General features: G+C 42.9%; 1 protein-coding gene across 1 annotated transcript in view; it reads left to right on the forward strand.

Moving 5' to 3' along the window:
- The window catches only part of ADGRB2 (adhesion G protein-coupled receptor B2), a gene marked incomplete at both ends in the record, with an annotated part of 197,112 nt that overhangs the window by 122,806 nt on the left and 50,766 nt on the right, over positions 1-23,540 (forward strand). The window contains 3 exon segments of the mRNA XM_083370077.1: positions 17,418-17,544; positions 19,475-19,578; positions 21,823-21,925. Of these exon segments, the coding sequence (XP_083226203.1) occupies positions 17,418-17,544; positions 19,475-19,578; positions 21,823-21,925 (334 nt within the window).

The following is a 23,540-nucleotide window of genomic DNA, read 5'->3' on the forward strand; positions in this document are numbered from 1 at the left end:
GGTTGGCTCAAAGTCACCCAGCTGGCTCTCATGCCTAAGGCAGGGGTATACGGACCATCTCCTGGTGATTGGCCCCAAGTCATTCAGTGAACTTTCATGCCTAAGGCAGATGTAGAACTCACCATCTCCTGGTGATTGACTCAACGTCACCCAGCTGGTTTTCCTTCCTAAGGCGGAACTAGAACTCATCATCACCTGGTTTCTAAGCCAGCACCTTCACCGCTAGATAAAATTGGCTGGGGTTTGGTGTGTTTTTTTTTGTTTTTTGTTTGTCTAATATTGTTTCTTCTGTTTGTTTATAATGTAAGCTACGTAGAGTCACTCTGGAGTTGGGCAGCCTTAAATCAATACCTGAGCAAAGGCATAAACAAGCCTTTAGTAGACAGCAGCCTCTTCAGGCCTTGAGCCCATATTAGGGGGGCATCTTCTAAGAACATTGTTTACTTCCATTTCGGCATGAAAGGAACGTGCCGGTTGGCCTTCGAAATTCATCAGTTCTAAGGCAGCTTGTCAAAAGTCTCGAAGCTTTGACATGCTTGCTGCTGCCATCCTCGTGTTCATTTTGTTGGCACAATCAGAAAGGTGCGTTGAGAGATTGTGTGTGTGTGGGGGGCGAAACTGCCAGAAAGGTAACATAATTAAGAAGGAAAAGAAGAGAAAGGAGCTACCCTGCTGGGGTGGCAGAGGAGCGGCTGGCTTAATTACTTACGATTTCAAGATAGAATGTCTGTTTTTGAAGCGGCAGCTGTAGATCTTTCCTGCTTTACTGGAGGTTGCAAGCTCTTACGTTTTTGGTATAACTTTCAAGAGCTTTAAAAAATGATTTTTTTAAAAAAAAATATTATTCTGCAAGTAAGATGCAGTAGATTTTCTTGGCTTTAACAACAACTCCTCCTCCTCCTCCTCCCCCTCCCCCCTCCCCCTCCTCATGTCCTTTCTCCTCTCTCCTTTGCATAAAAACTGAGAATGATGGGGTTGCAGTCCAACACAGCTGGAGGGCATCAGACCAGCAAAGATTGATGTACACCAATGAACAATGAATCTTGGATTTTTCTATTACAGGGGTAATTCTATTTTATATCAAGATAGAGAGGGATGACTTTGGTAGTGGTTCGAATAATTACCATAATCTTCCTTCTTTGTATTGATATAAAGGAGCGCCGTGTCATGGGGGAGGGGAGGTAAAGCTGTCATTTGACTGTAGGAAAAAAAAGTAATCCCCTTGACTCATCCTGACTTGAATAGATGTGAACAGATTTCTGTAAAAAAAAAACACACGCAAAATAAAACACAAAATGAAGCATTTTTCAATTCTGAGCTAAATAAAATTCACTGCTACTTTCTTCTCTCCATACTGTTCTTTATCTCAGGCTGTTTCCTAAAATGACCTTCTCTCTTTCTGTTTTGGACCTTGTTTCTAATCCTGCAAAGTTGTTCTCGAGTAAAAGAGTTTAAAAAACAACAACAAAAACCCTCTTGGTTAAAGGAAGAGGAAGAGAACGAGAAAACATACCTCTTTCTATTTATGTCTTTTTTTTAAAAGAAAAAATAAATGTGAGCTGGATGCGTAATGAGCTGATGAAGAAAAGAAAAGCACTCTGATTTTCTTTAATTGGACAACTGTGTATCCAAGAAATTTGGTCCAGATCATCCAAACCCTCATTTTGCAGCTTGCTCATCATCTGCAAGAGTAATTAGTACCACACACTTAATTAGGTGCCATCAAGATGGATTCTAATTGCATGGACAGATTCCCATTGCTTCCACCTGTGTCTAACAACGTTTCTCTTCTGAGCGTAATTCCACATGTTTTGGTTCCCATCTTTCCATTCTATTGATTATCTCCTCCTCCTCCTCCTCCTCCTCCTCCTTCCTTCATCCTGATTAAACATAATCCCTTTTTCCCATCTGTCATTTACCCTCACTGCGTTCCCAGAGTATGCAAGAAGTGTTTGTCACATGGAGGTTCACAAAGAAGATCCTCATAAAATGTTATCCAGAGACGCTGGGCTCATATAAGCAAATGCAGATTTGCAATTTTATTGATTTCTGCCTGAACAAAAAGCTTCACAAACTCTCTGCCTCACACATATGCAGAAAGGTACTTGGTTGTTTTTAAAATCGTTATTATGTAACCTATATACATTTGTGATTGAGATGGCCTATAAATCAACCACATCAGTAATCCATCCATCCATCCATCCATCCATCCATATATAATATACATATACATTCATATTTAGTTCAGAAGCCTAGCTGGCTAGGCTACATATGAATGTCGGAATTGAGGTGGTAGCACTAGCAATAGCCCTTAGACTTATGAGGGTGAAGAATCATTTTCCAAGCTTGTGGGTTGGTTTCCAAATGTTTCATTGCCAGGCTAGGTAACATCTTCAGCAGAGTTTAGGAGAGTTCCACCCCACAAGCTCGGAGAACGAACCTTCACCCTCACCCTATACTCGAACTACAGATATTCACCACTATTACTTAGACTTATATACCACTTCATAATGATTCACAGCCCTCTCTAAGCAGTTTACATAGTCAGCATATTCCGCCCCCCACCCCCCAACAATCTGGGTCCTCAGTTTACCGACCTCGGAAGGATGGAAGGCTGAGTCAACTTTTGAGCCGGTGAGAATCGAACTGGAGTGAGCAGTGAGTTAGCCTGCTCCTACCTAAACCTACCACGCGCAGAATTTCGTTCTGTACGATGTTTCCAAAATATTACCGTTCCTATTCACTATTGTTGTTTGTAAGAAGGCTTGACCAATCCCAGCTTGACTGACTTTTCTCGCTTCCTACGACTTTTCCAACTGAGCGTCGCTGCTTTGCTATCATGTTTTAAGAAGCCTCTCTTGGGTCTTCATAAAAATATTCTCTCTGGTATTTTTCCAATAGCAGCAGAAAATGACATCAACCAGGACACAGTCTGGCTTTATGGTCTCTTTTGAGAGAGTCTCATGTATTCCACATTTCATCCATGACCATTCATACTGTAGTACAAATACACATCACAGGGTATATTTATAGGAGCCAAACAGCTACAATCAGTGGGTGCGATAACTAAATCTGCAACGCTGGTAGCAGTATGATAGACATTCTAGCTGATAGTCTTATCAAGGGAGCAGTCAGCCTTTATTTGATCTAGAACTAATTGACTGTTTCTTTCTACAGTCCGCAGGACTCTTACTTACCACCTCTGCTACCACAGTTCAGAGGCATCTATTTTCCCTCACTCTTTTTTAATGCTCAGCTTTCACAGCCATAGATTAGTAGTGGGGGAAAAATACTACTTGAACTATTCTAGTTTGCTCGTTACTGAACTGCCTTATCCATGTAATTTCCGGACTGCAAGTGACAGCTTAGGTGAGTGGGCAAATACAGACCAGCCTTCTGGAACAGGACAACATCATAATATTTCTGTTGGAGAAGGCGTAGAAGCGCCACTCAGTAATTTCTAGTTGGGGACAAGTGGATGATGTATTGGAATTTTTTCATGTCAGATTTTAATCTGAGCTAGAGTAGAATTAGGTGGTTTGTGAAAATAAACTTCCTCTCTGAAAATCATATCCTTGAAGCTTTTGTCTAGTTTTCATGGCCCATCCTCATGACATCTTTTCCTCAATGCAGCGAAGGCTGACTAACTCTTTCTGGAGGGCAAACACACACATTTTTTTCTCAATAGAAGAGAGAATGTTTGTAACTCGGGATTGAACTGTGGAGACCTTGGTTTTCTCCGAGTCTGATTGTTTTCTTGCAGACATTTCTTTGCCTGATTTAGTAACATCTTCAGGGCTAGTGTGTGCGGGGTGGTTTATATACAAATGACTTGCTCTGTTACTGTTGGTGGGAGTGTTCTTGGTGGTTCCTTCATCAGGCTACTGTTTACTCAGGGGTCTTCAAACTTGGCCCTTTTATGACTTGTGGACTTCAACTCCCAGAATTCCTCAGCCAGCAAAGCTGGCTGAGGAATTCTGGGAGTTGAAGTCCACAAGTCATAAAAGGGCCAGGTTTGAAGACCCCTGGTTTACTGAATGGGTAGTTCCTTGATCAGCGTATTTACTGCTTGGTATTCATCTCTGCTTTTCTGGGGCTTGATTGCTGATCTCGCGGTCTTTTAGTTTTTTGATTGTCTCTCTTGAATGGTAACACAACCTTGTCCTCACCTCATTCCCAGCCTGCCAGAGAGGCAGCCTTAGAAACATCTTTTCTCTCTCTGTCATCAGAAGTTGTGTCTTCTGTTTTCTGCCGGCTCAGTGGTGCTGTTCAGTTCATCTGCTGCCATTAAAACACTGAATTACAGGAGATTTATTTATTGGCTGGTAGAGAGTGGGATGCTGGCTGCATGAATAAAGAGCATGCAGAAGTCACAGAGAGATTTATTTATTTATTTACTTGCTGGTAGACAGTGGAATGCTGGATACATGAATAAAGAATGCCCAGAAGTCACAGAGAAGCTGCTGGACTTCCTGGAATGACACTTAGGAGAGGAAGTCAGTGGTGGAGGCAGTGTTATTACAAAAGTCCAGTTGCGGAAACTTTTGTGTTTGCAAAAACCCACCCAGAGAATACCCCAAAGATGCTTTTTCAGGAGGCAACTGGACTTTCTTGTTTTTCTTTGAAGACGTTTCGTTTCTCATCCAAGAAGCTTCTTCATCTCTGACTAGATCATTCAGTCAGAGCTGAAGAAGCTTTTTTGGATGAGAAGCAAAACGTCTTCAAAGAAAAACAAGAAAGTCCAGTTGCCTCGTGAAAAAACATCTTTGGGATAACCAGGACCTGGAAGACTGAGAAGCTCCATAGGCACCTGGAGAATAGAAGGCGAATGGATGGCACTTGCTTTCCCAGGATGGGTGGGAAGAGGGCCGAACCTAAGTAGTCTACCAGTCAGGGGCCATCTGAATAGCTCACATGGCCGCCACCATTGCCAAAGTAGAGGAAGGGATTGGAATCTGGACAACAATTTCTTATATCAATTTCCTTTTCATCCAGCAATTTAAGATCATTGCATCAAAGAACCAAAATCTGTACTTTCCAGCCAACGTAACTATACCATAAATTTAATTTATTCATTTCCCTTTCAAGAATTCATTCGTGAGTTGTTGGACCCAGCTAGATGAATGTGCAACATGAAAATGTGGACCTATCTTGATTATTTTTTTAAGGAAGCTTCTTCTTTGAACCCTCTTCTGAGTTATCTTCATAAAGCAATTATTTTCCAAGTAAAAATCAAATCTATGTATTTGTGATGCAGTAGAATGTAATCTGGAATCCCAGAAGGGAGAGATTCCTTCCTAGAAGGCAAAGAGATTGTGGAACCTGGAAAGTCTGGCTGTCAGGAAGAGGGTTAAGATGGCCCCTACCTAGCAGTACACAGAGTATATAGTTATGCAGATAGTTGCTTAAATCTGGCAAGATTCTGTCTATATGTAAAGAACAATAAAGGAAGCTATTAAGTAACTTCACATGTTGTTCTTGGGTCTGACATGTACATCAGAAAATCACTTTTCTCCTACCATTTGTGGATTTTTATTTTGTCTAACATTCCTAAGTGTCGTTCCTACACAACTATAATAGTCTTGGGGAAGAGTGGGTAAAACTTTGAGCAAATCTGTGTTGGTATGTGAGTTTCAAAGAAATCATTTAGATGTCCTTCTGATTCTAAAATGATCTTCTGGAAATGACAGCCTCATTCCTGCAGCAGCTATGCCTTTAAATGCTCCTTGATTTCTGCTTGTGTTACTTGCAATGCAGAGTGAATCATATTACCCCCTTCCTTTCAAGTGTGACCTCTCTTCACTTTAAAGTACTTGAACATGAAAAGTGGTTTCCACACTTTATAAAGTTAACCCATATCAGTACATGGACACTCAACCTGGGCAATAACATAATGGTATGTGGGGAAGATCTTGGGAGACGGGTGAAAAAATGTTGTCTAGGGAATGGATAGGTAAGAGACAGCATAGCCCACAGCTGCAAAGTGGATGGAGCAAGAGACTCAAAAAGGATTCTCTCTAGGGATTCCATCTGTAAAGTTGACAGTGGGAGAATTTACTTTCAGAGTTGCAAGATTGATGTTAGCTTTGTTAAGTAAACTAAGCAGGAAACACAACGAGATAAACTAATTGTACTTTATGGTAATACCGCATTAACAGTATCTTGCATGTCTCCCACTGTCATCTTCTGGACATGGGCATCAGGACTTCTGAGCAGCACTTGTAGCATTCTCAATTGTAAGAGTGGGAGCCCTCTGCTTTTCTATAAAGAATAAAACTCTTCAGCCATAAATTAGTGGCTAGATTGCTGAGGAATCCCTGAAATTGCCATGGAAACTTTAAGCCCTTCAGAGGATTCTGAGATAGGTTGCAAGGTGCACACTCAGATCTCATGAGCCATGCATCGTGGTCCGCAGTGCATCCATAAACGCAGCATAACTTTCTGGCACACCCTGCAGAGAACAGATAATTTGGAGCTGGCAAATGTTTATTTCAGGAAACTTCATTCAGCCCTGCTTAATTTCTTTCACTCAGAATCCTAATAACTTCCCAAAGAACGGTGTTATAGAGCAAGTTAAAACTTGGGGGATGAAGAGAAGGATCAATGAACCACACAGTTTGATGATTCTGCATGTCTTCTTCTGCTTTCTTCTCCTTGGGTAGTGAAGTTATCAGATCGATCATTACATGGGGAGGGGGAGGTCATGGCTGCTTTAAATTTCCCTCACTTATTTATGGACGGGTTTGTTTAGTTAGGACATTAATCTTATGTCTTGTAGGAAATTTTTTATGCAACGTTTAACAGAGACAGCAGAGGTCCTGGCAAAGAATTCAACAACACGCCGAATAATTTTCTGACTACGTTATTAGAACATTTTCTGCAAGCATATGCCCATTCACATGTGCACAATATAGTCCTCGAAAAGGAAGGAAAACAGTGAAGAAGAGATAAAAAGACAACATTCTCCTCTTCCATTGTCCTAGTAGATGAAAGAGACATGGGAAATGATTAAGAGGTCATTGAGAGAAACTGTCAGTCTTTCCAAAGCTCTCTGTTCATCTTTTTTTACTCCGTGGATCAAAGTATCAGCGCTGATTCTCAAAACCTGAGTGTTAGTTTTCACACTTTGTTCCTGCTTTGTACATTTTCTTCTCTTATTTAAAGTTTTCAGCTCCTCTCCTTAAGGAGATGAAAATCTGCTTATGGTTATTTAGCAGGCAATCATGATAGACAGACAGATGCTTCCTTTAGTCTGTTTCTGTTTATCAGCTCTAAAATTGTCCCAGTTGATAATTAAGTCTGTATACTGTACTTCAATTCACATTTTGTTCTTCCCTTTCTCGCCTTTTCTGGTTAGCAAATAAAACAAGGGCGTAGATACAGCATTGTAGGATCCGGGGAGAATATAGTAGGAGGACTATAGAGAACAGAATAAACAATGAAAACATATACTTAACAACCGTTCATTGAGCGATTGAAGTTATAACAGCTCTGAAAAAAGTGACTTACAACTGGTCCTCGCCTTTACAACTGTTGCATCCCCAGTCATATGTTCAGAATTTGGGCACTGGGCAACTTGGCGTGTACGTGCGACGGTTCTAGCATCCCAAGGTCATATGATCACCCTTTGCAACCTTACCAGCTTTCTTCCAACAAGCAAAGTCAGAGGGGTGGGGGGTGGGGAAGCCAGATTCAAGTAACAACACTGGCAAAAAATGTCATAAAACTGCATGCGACTCATGCGACTTAAGAACCACCTTGTTTAGAAGTGGAAATTCTGTCCCATGTCTGGTCGTAAGTCAAGGACTATTTGGACACTTTCAAAATATTGCTACTTGGAAACTACCTTTAGTCCAAAATGCAGTGGTCTGCATATTTGGGGGCTCTCGAAAATGAGGCCTATAACACCAGTTTTATAGATCTGGCACTAGTTGCTGATCAGTTTCCAGGCACAATTTAAGATGCTAATTTAACCTATAAAACTCTTTGAAGTTCGGTACTAAGATATCTGCAGGATTGCTTTCTCCAAACGCTCCTGGCCAGTTATTTAAAATAATGAGTGAGAAACTGTTGCAAATCTTACCTTTTCACGGCTTTCTGGGGGCTGGAGCGAGAGAGTAACACGGCTTTCCTGTGTCAACACTCCAGCGTCTTCTGGCCCCACCCTTGTTGACATTTCAGAAATGGTGGAAGATGGAATTGCTCTGAAGAGCCGTCTCCTAATTTTATAACCCCATCTTTACCGTCATTTTCTTTTTCATTTACGTGGGTTTGGTTTGTTTGTTATTTTTGTCACGATTCATTAAGTTTGCACATTTTTAAAAAAGCAAAAAGCATATTACTGTGGTTCTTTGGATTGGCCTTTTTATATTCTGGGTAAACTGTTGAGCGGCTTTTTGATTGGGATGAGATACAAATGTGTTTACTAAACGATGCAGAAATATTGTACAGAGAACACATTTCACATCAGGCTTCTCTTCCCCTCGTCACTAATCTCGTGGTCCTTCAAGGTTATTCTTGATTCGCAATTTCGGCTCAGTGATGGATGCAGCATAAAGATAGCATCTCCTTTAGCTTTTGGTTCCTACTGTCTGAGACCCTTTAAATAGATGGGCCCTATCCCAGTTACCCTTACCCATTTTGACGTGAGTGACCAAACTGAGGATTTTTTGCGCTCCCACGTGTAAAATGTTCTGGAAAAACAATCATACCTTTGAAGTCTCCACCATCTTATACCCGAAAGCCGCTTTTCCTGGGTGCATTGTAGCAAGGATGCTGTGCTGATTAAACATCACGGGAGTTTAAGAGGCAGGGAAATGGCGGTTTGCCAACTAAGATAGAAAATGTTTCCCTTTTGCTTGGTGAATGAGCGAACAGGGAGAGTTAACAAGGGCTTGGCGGAGAATTTAAGGGGAGCTCTGAACAAATGTTGCCTTTGAGTCAAGACTTTACTTGGATAAGCTGAGTGCCTGAGAAGGAAACAAGAAGGAATAGAAGCTTTTTTGCTGGTGTTGCTCAAGTTGAATGGCCAGGACACTCTAAATGCCATTTTATCTGGGGGCCCTTGGTGCTCTCTGAGCTTGGTTGCTTTCTTGCAGATGTTTCATTACCCAACTTGGTACCATGATCACTGCTAACTAGCCATGCTAAAATCTGCAAGAAAACAGCCAAGCTCAGAGAGTACCAAGTACCCCCCTCCCCCATTTCAGCCCCAACCTACAAATATTCTCTTCTGTAAGCAGCAAAAATGGCAATTAAGTTCCAACTGCCATTAACATGCGTAGAGCCCAAGGGATCCGACTTCTGTTGTATATGCCTCAATTAGGGTCCAAGACCTATTGAAATAGCCCAACCCAAATTTCTAAGATTCATTCTTCAAGTACAGTACCTTGGAATATCCAGTGGTGGGATTCAAATATGTGAACAACCAGTTCTCTGTGTGGATGCTGCTTCTGGAAGTCCATTCTGGGCCTGGGCAACAAAAAATTAGCTACAGGGTCTTCTGAACTGGTGCGAACTGGCTGACTCCCACCACTGGGAATACCTCTTAACTCTTTACTACGTCTGGAATTTGGATTTGACTCAAGTGAGGTCTTTCAACTCAGATTCTGAATTCATTAATTTTCCAAGAGGGAACTTTAGACTCTTTCACCCTCTTGGATAATTTTTGTTTCACCCGGCAAAAGGACACTAATCTTGACCTCAGGTGGCATGACTTCTCAGCATGAAAAGTAATCTTTCTAAGGCAGTTTTACTCAGCCTTGGCAAGATGACTAATCAGAATCAAAAGAGAGCTGGAAGGTGTTGTGACTCAGGGCCAGCCTGTGGTTTCGGCAGCCGGCTCAGATGTGTCGGAGGACTCAGATGAGGGGGAGGAGGACCGTGTGGGAGACGAAGCGGTTGATGATGGCGTGGAGGCTTGGCAGAGTTCCCAGCCGGGGCCCTCTTCTCAGCTGCGTGAGCCCGATAGTGCGGAAGATGATGACCCACAGCTGGCCCTGTTCAAGGACGCCCGACACAGGAGGCAGTCGAGCAGGAACAAACAAAGAAAGAATGTGGGACTCCTCGGGAGGAGGCACAGGGAGACCACGCCCTGAGCTCTCTATAAAAGGAGTGTTTGGGGAGGGGCTGGTTGCTGAAAGCAACTTTTCCGCTTGAGAAGACAAGCTCTAGTGTTTTTGTTAACTGCGTAATTAAATCTTGGCAGAAGCCTTTTAGCCTTGGACGCTCTCCAGTCTCTTCTTTCTGATAAGGGGTTTGCTAGAAGAGGGCTGGTTCAGAACAGAAGGGACCTTGGAGGCCTTCTAGTCCAGCCCCCTGCTCAAGCAGGAGAGCCTATACCATTCCAGGCAAGTGGCTGTCCAGTCTCTTCTTAAAAATCTCCAGTGATGGAGCACCCACAACTTCTGGAGGCAAGCCGGTCCACTGGTTAATTGTCCTCACTAATATAAAGTTTCTCCTTAATTCCAGGTTGCTTTTCTCCTTCATTAATTTCCCTCCATTGTTTCTTGTCCTGCCTTCTGGTGCTTTGGAAAATAAATTGACCCCTTCCTCTTTATGGCAGCCTCTCAAATACTGGAAACTACTGCTATCATATCCCCCCAGTCCTTCTTTTCTCTAGACTAGCCAAACCCAAATCCTTGACAAGATGCAACTCCTTCCCTTCTTAGCTAATAGAGGGCAGATATAGGGCAGACCGAGTCTATTAGCTATGCTTTACTGTCCTGTCCTCTCAGTACAACGCTGTGTTTATATTTGATAACTCTTTCACTGTTAAACTATTATGGCTGGTCTTACAAAGAGAAAACTCTATTTCTCTTGGCTGACATGTCCCTAAAGTATCCGAGAAGGTGGCCATGTTTTGCACAATTATTGTTTGTATTAAGAGAACTTTTGTTATACTATATAGGAATATAGGAATATACTATATAGGAATATAGCCAGCCGTACCAACAGGCTGAAAAATAGCTTTTATCCGTGGGCTGTTAGGCTTTTAAATGGGACATAATCTTATGCAGAATTGACTTGGGAGGCCGGTGTGTGGTATAGTAGGTTCACATGGTGTGGTGGGATGGAGGGTTTGTTGTCACTGTGTGTTGGGGGAGAGAGCACGGGGGGAGGCTCAGCTAATCTCAATGTACACATGTTGTACTTTGACAATAAAGGTTTATTATTATTATTTATATACCTATCATCATGATAGCTATCCTTCCTATAAACTCCTTTTTATAACCCTGTAATCCCTTAATTTGGGGTACAGTCAGGGTGACTGGATGGAGCCAAGCATTTACTGGACGGATGCCCTTCCTGATGCCATGCAAGTTCGCCACAGATATTTTATCTTCACGCCCTAGGAAAGAGAAACATCTGCCACTTCCTAGGAATGGACTATGCCATATTAATGAAAGCCAGTTTGGTGTAGTGATTAAAGGCATTAGGCTACAAACCGGAAGATTGTGAGTTCTAGTCCTTTCCTTAGGCACAAAGCCAGCTAAATGGTCTTGGGCCAATCACTTTCTCTTTGCCCCACAAAGGAGACAATGGCAAGCCATTTCCACAAATCTTGCCAAGAAAACTTGAGGGACTTTTTGCAGTCGCCAGGACTCAAGAGGGATTGAGCACTCACACACTTGCCTGCACACTCATGAACTTGTGCGTGCGCGCACACACACACACACACACACACACACACTATCATATAGAAGTCTAGGCTATTTTTTAAAAAACAATTCTAACATAGCCATGTTTTTTGACCAGCTTTCTACAGTTCATGATATTCGAACACCATGTTATACATTGAATTTTATTTTTCTCTCTTTTCTATTCTCTCTTTATCTTTTTATTCATTCTTAGCTTGGTGCTTGCTAATTTGCATTGATCTTATTTATTTGGTCTCAGTCCATAAATAAAATGCAGTCAATCGATAATCTTGACTGTACATTGTCAGTGCTTAGAATTTAAGAAATAAGCAAGATGAGTTTCATTTCTTAGTAAGGAAGGGTAATATAGCAATAACTTTCACAGAGGCTTGGTTGGGATGACTTCCATAATTAGAATAGAGCAATTAAAGAGTGCAATTTGTTCAAAGGAAAAGAAGCAATAGAAACAGGACAATTGGTTACAGTGTGTGTTTGTGTGTGTGTATAATTTATATAAAGGTAAAGGTAAAGGTTCCCCCGCACATGCGTGCTAGTCGTTTCCGACTCTAGGGGCCGGTGCTCATCTCCGTTTCAAAGCCGAAGAGCCAGCGCTTGTCCGAGGACGTCTCCATGGTCATGTGGCCGGCATGACTAGACGCCAAAGGCGCACGGAACGCTGTTACCTTCCCACCGTAGTGGTCCCTATTTTTCTACTTGCATTTTTACGTGCTTTCGAACTGCTAGGTTGGCAGAAGCTGGGACGAGTAACAGGCGCTCACTCTGTTACGCGGCACTCGGGATTTGACCCGCCAAACTGCCGACCTTCTGATCGACAAGCTCAGTGCCCTAACCCACTGAGCCACTGCGTCCCTTATCATTTATATACCTCTCCGTAATTCTTTACAGCACCCTCTCAGTGGTTTGCAATGTCAGCATAAATGAAGAGCATCCCAAAGGTGCTATTTCGAAAGGCAAATGGATTTTCAGTTCTTCAGTTCTGAGCTGAAGAAGCTTCTTGGATGAGAAACGAAAGAAAGTCCAGTTGCCTTTTGAAAAAGCACCTTTGGGACAATCATAACCTGGAGAATCTCTATAGACACAAAGAGCATCTGGGTTAAAATAAATCAAGAAACAATAGAACAGAATAGGCATTAACTGCCCAGCCGAGGAGAAGATCTGTACAAGGTCTTCCAAAAGCAATCCCTCAAAAAAGCACGAAACCCTCGTAGTAGGAGGCATCAATTCCCCAACATCTGCCATACCTGGTCCTGTCCTACCTTTCTTACAACTCTCTCTGTCTGGGGCAAGGGAGGATGCAAGACAATCATGATCTGTCCCAGATATAATGCTAATCATTAGGGAGGACTTAGAAGAGGAATGCAGATGATACCACTCTAAAGGCAGAAAGTGAAGAGGAACTAAAGAGCCTCTTGTTGCGAGTGAAGAAGGAGAGTGCAAAAGTTGGGTTGAAACTTAACATTAAGAAAACCAAGACCATGGCATCTGGCCCTCTCAATTCCTGTCAAATAGATGGGGAAGAAATGGAGGGAGTGACAGATTTTATCTTCCTGGGCTCCAAGATCACTGCAGATGGGGACTGTAGCCAAGAAATTAAAAGACGCTTGCTCCTTGGGAGGAAAGCCATGGCAAATCTAGACAGCACACTAAAAAGCAGAGACATCACCCTGCCAACAAAAGTGCGTATAGCCAAGGCCATGGTCTTCCCAGTTGCAATATATGGCTGTGAAAGTTGGACCATAAGAAAGGCTGAGCGCCAAAGAATTGAGGCCTTTGAACTCTGGTGCTGGAGAAGACTCCTGCGAGTCCCTTGGACTGCAAGGCGATCCAACCGGTCAGTCCTAGAGGAGATCAACCCTGACTGCTCTTTAGAAGGCCAGATCCTGAAGCTAAAACTCAAATACTTTGGCCACCTAATGAGAAGGAAGGACTCACTGCAGAAGAGCCTAATGCTGGGAAAGATTGAGGGCAAGAGAAGAAGGGGACAACAGAGAATGAGGTGGCTGGATGGAGTCACTGAAGCAGGAGGCGTGAGCTTAAATGGACTCCAGAAGATGGTAGAGGACAGGAAGGCCTGGAGGAACGTTGTCCATGGGGTCGCGATGGGTCGGACACGACTTCGCAACTAACAACAACAAGAAGAGGAAGTGGAAGTATCCGAAAAGTCACCTTCCATGTCAAAGTTTTAAGTGGAACTACAACTGTGTGAGGTCTCAAACACATATCTTGGACTTCAAATTTAGTGGCTTTCAGGCATCTCTGAGCCTTGATATGTTGGACCTGAAAACAGGAGAAACAGGATGGGTGGGAATTCCTAAAGAAAGCAGGATTAGCACCACAATTGTAACAAGATCAATGAGGGCGAAAGAATAAATGACAGCAAAAAGCCAGTGTGGTCACACACACACACACACAGACAAAAAAAAACTTAGTAAAAATCTAATTTATTTTTTTTTTAAAAAAAACCACATAGAAGAAATTGAAAGAAGGTCAGGACACAAAGAAAAAGTGCAGATTGGTAGCCTTGAACTGTAGAGCTGGTGTCAGAAAAGTGAAAGCTCAGAGTTGGATGAGGTTAACAAAGGATGCTAAAAATAACAGAAAGGGCTTCTTTAGATAAATTCAGAATGAAAGAGAAAGAGGGGAGAAAAAAAACACCAACCCAGTATATTAGCTGCTCAGTGTCAGTGGCAAACTGTAAAAGTAAGAAGGGGGAAAACAGCTATGCAGCTCCTGTTCTGGTTCACTCTTCTCCCAAAAGGGGAAAAAAATAATACTCATATGTCCAGTCAAGAAGTAGCAAAGGGCAAGACGAAGGGTGTGATTTTAAATCTCCAGAACCTGAAAAATTGTAGCTTAGATTACTGAGAGTCAGTTTGGTGTAGTGGTGAAGGCATCGGGCTAGAAGCTTGGAGACTTGTGATTTCTAATCTTGCCTTGGGCATGAAGGTAGTAGCTGGGTGACCTTGGCCAGTCACTCTCCCTCAGTCCCGGGAAGCAAGTTGCTTTTGAAAAAGCTTGTTAAGAAAACTGCATGGACTAGTCCAAGGATCATTGAAAGAAGTAGCTGATAGTCTGGCCAAACCTTTTCTACTGTAAGGTAAAGGTAAAGGTTCCCCCGCACATGCGTGCTAGTCGTTTCCGACTCTAGGGGCTGGTGCTCATCTCCGTTTCAAAGCCGAAGAGCCAGCACTTGTTTGAGGACGTCTCCGTGGTCATGTGGCCAGCATGACTAGAAGCCAAAGGCACACGGAACGCTGTTACCTTCCCACCGTAGTGGTCTCTATTTTTCTACTTGCATTTTAACGTGCTTTCGAACTGCTAGGTTGGCAGAAGCTGGGACGAGTCACAGGCGCTCACTCTGTTACGCGGCACTCGGGATTCGACCCGCCAAACTGCCGACCATTTGATCGACAAGCTCAGCGTCCTAACCCACTGAGCCACCACGTCCCCCCCTTTTTTATACTGTATTATCTGGTAAATCCTGGACAATTAGGTTAATATCAGATAAATAGATGAGGAAAAAAAATATTGTCCTAGTTTCAAAAATGAGGGAAAAGAAAGATGTATCCCTGACTCCATATACCATGACCCAACCACGCCCAGACACACAACCTATAAGCACCAGTGTATCTGCAGATGTGGCTACAGTTAATTCTGGAATGGTACCTCGTGGGAGCATCAAAAATGGAGACTACAGACTCTCGGCTAGGGAGTAGATAAGCGTCCACTAAAACTTTGCATTTTCTTCTCACTCCATAGGAGTCAGAGTATGTCTTCTGCTCTGTGTTCCTGCCAATCCACCATGCTTTCTATAGGATGCTCCTACCACTTTCTCATTTCCTCTTTCTCTTTTCTAAATAAACATTCAGCATTCGGTGATTAAAAAAAACACGTTTATTTCTTAAATGTCTTTTCCCATCCATCTCACTATCTAAAATGATTCTGGGCAGCTTACAATGCAATGATATATCCAATCCTCAATCTTTTGAAGTATTTTGTCTTTGATTTTTTTTTTAAATTCTTCTAAAATGCAATTAAATTTCTCAGGAGTAAACATCTCAGCTTGCTAGTATCTTTTATTTGTTTTTGGTTTTTTTGTTCCCTAAATTGCCTCTCTTTCTATCCCAACTTCCAACTTGAGCTCTTAGGAGCGATGCAACGTACATTTCAAACTAAGGGCGATGAAGAGACCTTTACACATACAATTTTCACCCCTCTATTTCTTTGAGCCAACATAAATACACTATAGTCCTGTTCTAGTTCATTCTGCATGCACCAGTTTGGGACAGCGAATACATTCAGCTAATCCTGCAGTCCCCACAGAAATGTTAAAAATGGGATTATAATCATATTCACATGAACATATGCTCAGTCTCTCAAGTCGCTTAAGTCTCAGTCTCTTAAGTCTGCACTCTTTCAGTCAAAACTGATTAAAATCCCCATCCCGCTAAAAATTGGGGGTTAGAGTTCACAGGAATATGTGTATGTATATGCATAAGCTTATGTGCATGTGCGCTTTTGGAGAACAGCTGGGTTAAAATAAGCAGCTGGGTTATAATAAATGACGAAAGAATAAAACTGATGTGGTTGGTACCATCTACTATTCAAAGGAATGCATATTTGCATTGGAAAACATGAAAACGTGAATTTCATTCGCCAAAGAGATTAGTAGAAGACTATAGGTAATAAAAAAGGAAGCCCTGGGTTTGAGTCATAGTATGTTTTGCTTAGTTCTGGGATAATTTGGGCCTGGAGGTTTTTATTGGCCTTTTCCCATTTCACGAAAGTACATTGGTATAGGAATGTGTAAAGTGGCCTTGATTCAATTCAGATTTTCAAATCAATTTGGGAAATGATTCAATTCAGTGTGGATTTGCCAACAGATTCATGTGTCAGTGACCTTCCAATTAGTGCATCCAACCGAGTCAAGTTAATCACATCATCTCCAAACTGAATCCCAAAATAAAATATACCCATTAACCTATTTTTTAACACCAGGTGAATTCACCGGGCTTAATACTACCAGGAAACCTGACTCTGTACTGAACAGGTGTTATCATTCAAGTCAACTTTCCTTTAAGTTGAGCTCATTTCTTAGTGATGTCCCATCCACACAGCTTCCAATATGGCAATTCCAATATGGGAATGGGTTTCCATTACATTCTTCCTGGATCTTTCTCCAGTACGTCCAGCCTCAACCCTGGGGTTTATTGTGGTGTCTCATCTAAACCTACCAAACCCCCAACCCTACTTAGCTTCAGAGCCCAAATATTAAGATCCTGCAAGGCTACAAGCACACGGCAGCTGATGATCTTTCTACCCAGACTCTTCACTCCAATCTCTCCCAAACCCCCTTGCATCATCACCCTTCACGTTAAGTCAATCTCGACCAACCGCAGTGCAACCCAACGTCCGTCCCCTTCCAATCTTCCTCCCTCAAGGAGAGGTTCCGCAGCAGTGGCAGGAGTAGAAGGAGGAACAGGCTGGCTGCACTCTCTGCCTGAGGGTGAGGACTGCTCTTCCCAGCCTCTGGGTTGGGAGATTAAGGAGGCAGCTCCATTTAGGCTCCAGGGTCTGCCACCCACTCGCTACCCGCCTGCAGGAGTTGGCACAAAAGGACACGTTTTTGGGAGGGCACTTGCAAAGGGTAGAAAGCAGGCCTCAAGCAGGAGAGATGTGGACTGCGAGCCATGTGTTCGATCATTCAGATTCTCCCTTTCTCTCCCCCTTCCTCCTTCGCCCTGGGCCATCAATCAGAGAGAGCGGCGCTGGGAACTGGGACACCGAAAGCTGCCAGACGGTGGAAACCCTCTCTGCTCATACCAAGTGCCAGTGCAGACAGCTCTCAACCTTTGCCGTGATTGCCCAGCTCCCCAAAGACCTGGTAAGTGGTGCTGAGAAGGTAGGGCACAGGGAGAGCAGGCTGGGGAAAGGTGGGGGGGGGGGGTTGTCTCATGCTTTGAGATGGCCACTGCCCAGAAAGAGTTCAGATTTCAGCTTCTACTAAAGGAAAAGAGAGGGTGGAGAGACGAGATAATCCTAATCCTGCTCCTGCTCCTCAGCAGACCAGCAGGAAGTTTTGGAAACTGAATGGGAATAGCTCAGGAAATCCAGTTTGAAGGTGGGTGTTGAATTTTTGAATTTTCTCTGATGGGACCAAGCTGTGGTGATAGAGCTTGGCATGATTTTTGGTTTCTCTGCTCCCCATTCAATTCTGGGCATACGACAGAGGAAGAAAGCATGCTTCTGTGGTCTGAAGGTCTAAGACATTCAGAAGAAGCAATAATAATAATAATAATAATAATAATAATAATAATAATAATAATAATAATAATAATAATAATAATAATAAGAAGAAGAAGAAGAAGAAGAAGAAGAAGAAGAAGAAGGAAGAAGAAGAAGAAGAAGAAGAAGAAGAAGAAGAAGAAGAAGAAGAAGAAGAAGAAGAAGAAGAAGAAGAAGAAGAAGAAGAAGAAGAAGAAGAAGAAGAAGAAAGAGGAGGAAGGGACCTTGGAGGTCATCTAGTCCAACCCCCTGCTCAGGCAGGAAACCCTATACCATTTCAGGCAAATGGCTGTCCAGTCTCTTCTTAAAAACTTCCAGTGTTGGAGCATTCACTGCTTCTGGAGGCAGGTTTAAATAGCAAGGACCTAGAATTTCATTGGGATCGTCCATGTGCATTCCACATACATGAGAATGCACACTGCCATTCTATATGCATAAACTGGGACTGTCCCATCCTCTTATCTTTGCAATCCAAGTTAAAAGAAATGGAGAAACAATTAAACTGATATGGTTGTGTGGTCTTGGCAATCAGGAGTAGTATCTAAATGTGGGTGGATCAGTTAATTCAAATCTCATTCCCCTGGGAATTATCTAGCTAGGCTTGGGCTGTTTTCCCATCTGGGATTTGGGCAGAATTGTAATCACCCTTAAAGTTTTGTGGCAATGCTTGCTGTTACAATTGTGCGATGATAGTATTACACAGAGCGGTTACACATTCTAAAGCACTAATATAAATATTAGATATTTATTAGTAGTATGTGGCATGCAATAATTGCTGTAGTTTCTATTATGGATAGATAAATCTTCTGCATCTAATTTGTGACCCTCTCTTGGTTTGCTTATAAATTGATTCTGCCATATTTCCATATTAATCTGCAATTTTAAAAACTTGTACCATAACTGCTATTAAATAGAAATTTTAATACATATTTAATGCACATAAAGTGCATTTTAAAGATATTATCCAAATCATGCGCTGCTTCTTTTCATTTTTCTTGTAGCCAAGACTTAGTTTTGAGCTGTGTGCTTTGAGCCAGCAAACTAAAAGGGTCAGATGGTATTGAATTCCTAAATATCAGATGCCAACACGTTCCTCTAGTAGCTTCCTTCTGCACAGGGCCATATTCACACCTACGCTTCACACTAGCTCAAACTTAGATTGCTTTAGCTGTGCCTCCTCATTCCATTACTGTCCTCTCCCTCCCAAACACTTGCAGAACACATGGATTGGGCTCACCAAATATAATAAGCTAAATCAATAATTATATAATTATATCTCTATATGTCGTATAATTGTTACATAACTAATAACTACAGATCAAGTCGCACTCTGTAACTATAGTTTCATACAGAGGAGGAAAGATTAGAGCCAGATCTCTTATCAAGCCAGTTTGGGTTCTTCTGGTTAAGGAGCAGATCTTAGCTTGCTTTTGGTCAGAACTGTTGGTGCAGCATCTTACTGTGGTGGGCGTGTCTTCCTTCATCACCATATGTCTCCTTAGCAATAGAGCAATCTTCTCTTCTTACAGGCCATGGATTCTGGCAGTTCGCCTTCCGTCCCTCTCATGATCGGCTGCGCAGTCTCCTGTATGGCCTTGTTGACCCTGCTGGCAATCTATGCTGCATTTTGGAGGTATGGTTGTCTCAATGTCCTAGCTGAAAGAACCAAGCTTACAAAAAAGCTACCCGTGGTTAATCTCAACCATAGGTGCAGATATAAAACAGAGGCACATGGAAAATTGCATTGAAGGGATGGGAATGATTTCTTGTGTTGAAGCCAAAATAAATTACCGTATAGTAGTACACTGAACAAAAAAGACTATCAAACTTAGCCCTTTCTATACTCTGGTCTTTTTATTTTCACATTTGATGTTGAGAGTCTGCCAAGACATTTGATGCCAAATCTGAAGACAGTGATTTGTTCTCCGACTTATTATTTTTATCCCCTGGTCTTTCAAGACCTCTGCATTCAGCAGCCTGCAACAAGAAAAACAGAGTAAAATAAAACAGCCTGGTCTGTAACAGGCACAAATTGTTTGCAGCAATTTGAGGTAAGGGTTAAATTAAAATTCAATTTTAATTCCATCCACAAAAGATGGTATTTTTGTTCCTGACTCCCGCTTCTGAAAGTGTGAATCTCTTCCACATTTGGGTTCGAGAAGGTTCAGGCAGATATAACAATTACTGAAGATTAAAGAAGAGCTTGGGAGCTGCCCACAGAGGCTCTCTTAAAGCATTATCTGAACACGGTGAGGGATGTTCTCCTCTGAATCTGTCCCACAGTTCCATCAAAGCTGGTGAAAGCTTTCCACCCTCGAAAACAAAACAGCTGCAGAACCGCCACTCACCCACCCATAGAATCAACACCATACATGATTGTGGTGTGGGAGGAGTGTTGCTAATTCTAAAAAAAGAACCCTACAATTGTTGACTGGCCTTAGATTTTCCAGGAACACCAGGCAACGAATACATAAAATATTTTTTCCCCTACTGCAACTTTAACCTTACAAAGCCCATATCCTGGGTACTCCCTTAGTATCTACTTATTCAGCTATTGTTTTGAACTTACGATGGCATGGAATGAGTACTGCTCATAGTTGTGGCTGTCACGTCATCTCCAGAGTGATATGGTTGTGATAAGGGCACTTGGTGGCTTGTAAATACGACATGACCCGATCCTGTGGTCATGTGCTCCCACTGATTATTTGCAACCTTGAGTGTCAGCTTCTGACGAGTAGTGTCAGTGGAGGAGCTGAGTTCACAAATGGTGACCCTGTGATATTGCACTTAACAGTGGGGTGGGAGTTACTAAACAACGATAACCAGAAGTGCTAAAACTGCTGTCGCTAAGCAGTGTGGTGTTGTGACATTGCACTTTGCGACCACATCACTTAACAACAGAAATTTTGCTCCCAGTCCAGCCCCCTGCTCAGGCAGGAAACCCTATACCATTTCAGACAAATGCCTGTCCAGTCTCTTCTTAAAAACTTCCAGTGTTGGAGCATTCACAGCTTCTGGAGGCAGGTTGTTCCACTGGTTGATTGTTCTGACTGTCAGGAAATTTCTCCTTAGTTCTAGGTTGCTTCTCTCCTTGACTAGTTTCCATCCGTTGCTTCTTGTCCTGCTTTCAGGCACTCTGGAGAATAGCTTGACTCCCTCTTCTTTGGGGCAGCCCCTGAGATCCTGGAACACTGCCATCATGTCCCCCCTCGCCCTTCTCTTCATTAAACTAGACACACCCAATTCCAGCAACCGTTCCCTATATGTTTTAGCCTCCAGCCTTGAGAATTACAGTAACAAGGTTGATGCTCTATGGCAGGGGTGTCAAACTCAATTTCATTGAGGGCCGCATCAGCATTGCGGTTGCCCTCAGGGGGCCGGGTGGGCGTGGCCTACTGGGTGGGCATGGCCTACTGGGTGGGCGTGGCTAGAGTGCCTACGGCCTACTGGGTGGGCGTGGCCAGCTCTACATCGTTGGCATCAAGGGAGCCTATGGGGGCCTGGGCAGGAGTGGGACAGATCTGAGGGTCTCTGGCAGAAGGAGGGTCTCTGGGCCAGGGCCAAGGCAGTGGGGGCCGTTCCCTCACTCTTTCCAGGATGGCTTCGCGGGCCGCATGAAATCACTTTGCAGGCCGGATCCGGCCCCCGGGCCTTGTGTTTGACATGTCTGCTCTATGGCATAAAGCTATTACAGAATCTAGTTGTTCTGGTTCAGATAGCATGAAACCTCCTCCCAGAAGGTAACAACTGGCCATGGAGGGGATGTTTAGCATCCCAGAGAAGACCTTGGTCAAGCAGTGGTTATATTGCACGTCCTGGATAGGAGAAAGCCCAGATACGTCGAAAAGGCTCACTCTCCTGCTCTTTGGTTTTCCAGGTTCATCAAATCTGAACGTTCCATCATTCTTCTGAATTTTTGTCTCTCTATTTTGGCCTCCAACGTCTTGATCCTGGTGGGACAGTCCCAGATGCTCAGTAAGGTGAGAAAAATCATTTCCTTCCGAAAGCTTCTGTCATACTTAGGTGTTTAATCGTACTCTGCTTCATGAGGTTTCTTATGGATTTTCCTTATTGGGCACTTTTATTTTTGGTGGAAAGTCAGAAAATAATAGACCAAATTGGAATCTTAAATGGTTAGTGTTCAAAATGTGCTAGATTTTGCCTTCTAATTTAAGCAATTTAATCCCTAAAAATATAGGGACGGGGTGGCTCAGTGGGTTAGGACGCTGAGCTTGTCGATCAGAAGGTCGGCAGTTTGGCAGGTCGAATCCCGAGTGCCGCGTAACAGAGTGAGCGCCTGTTACTTGTCCCAGCTTCTTGCAACCTAGCAGTTCGAAAGCACCTAAAAATGCAAGTAGAAAAATAGGGACCACTCCGGTGGGAAGGTAACAGCGTTCCGTGCACCTTTGGCGTCTACTCATGCCGGCCACATGACCACGGAGACGTCCTCGGACAAGCGCTGGCTCTTTGGCTTTGAAACGGAGATGAGCACCGGTCCCTAGAGTCGGAAACGATTAGCACGCATGTGCGGGGGAACCTTTACCTTTACCTAATCCTAAAATGATGGAGCTTAATTGAAAATAAAAGCATTTCCCCAGTTATCAGTCTACCTTCCTGGCAGTTTTCTTGTCAATCAAGGATTTGGCAAGGCATTGAGGAAGGCAGATTATTGTTTTTCTGAAGCTTTGTGAGTTATTGTGGACCATAATGCATTTACAATGTTCCATTGTTTTGTTTTAAACCTAAATGTCTTAGAGTTGTACAGTACTTCAGATCCAAAGGTGCTGGGCAGTCATGCAATCAAAGAAATGACATGGCTGCTTTAAAGAGGTGCTTGAATGGAAAGTAATGATTGAGTTTTGAAAGAAATTAAAAAGTAAAGTAATACAAAAAGAATACCAAAAAAGAATGAAAAGGAAAAAAAAGATTGAATTATGCTCTCTACCCTTCTTCGTATCAAGCAGTTATTATCTTAAGCCTTTTTACGGCACTGAAAAAGTCTAGTTTTACACACACACACACACACACACACACACAAACACACACAAATGCTATATATACACATTAATGTGCATGTTAGTATTGATTTTGATCTAAAGCAGGGGTGTCAAGCTCAATTTCATTGAGGGCCGCATCAGCATTGCGGTTGCCCTCAAGGGGCCGGGTGAGTGTTGCCTGGGTGGGCGTGGCCTACTGGGTGGGCATGGCTAGAGTGCGTATGGCCTACTGGGTGGGCGTGGCCAGATCTACATCCTTCTCATCAAGGGTGCCTATGGGGGCCTGGGCAGGAGTGGGACAGATCTGGGCGTCTCCGGCAGAAGGAGGGTCTCTGGGCCAGGGCCAAGGCAGTGGGGGCTGTTCCCTCACCATTTCCAGGATGGCTTCGCAGGCCGCATGAAACCACTTCGCGGGCCGGATCCGGCCCCCGGGCCTTGTGTTTGACATGTCTGATCTAAAGTATAGAATGAAAAATTGGAATATAGCATTTTGGAGAATCAATAGGTCCAGCTATTAACAAATTTAAGATAGGCTTCTTACAATTAAAAAATAAAATTAATTCATCAGAAAATTCATTTTTGTGTTTAGAATGCTTAA

This window comes from Vipera ursinii, assembly GCF_947247035.1.
Source record: "Vipera ursinii genome assembly, chromosome: 9".
NCBI lineage: Eukaryota > Metazoa > Chordata > Lepidosauria > Squamata > Viperidae > Vipera > Vipera ursinii.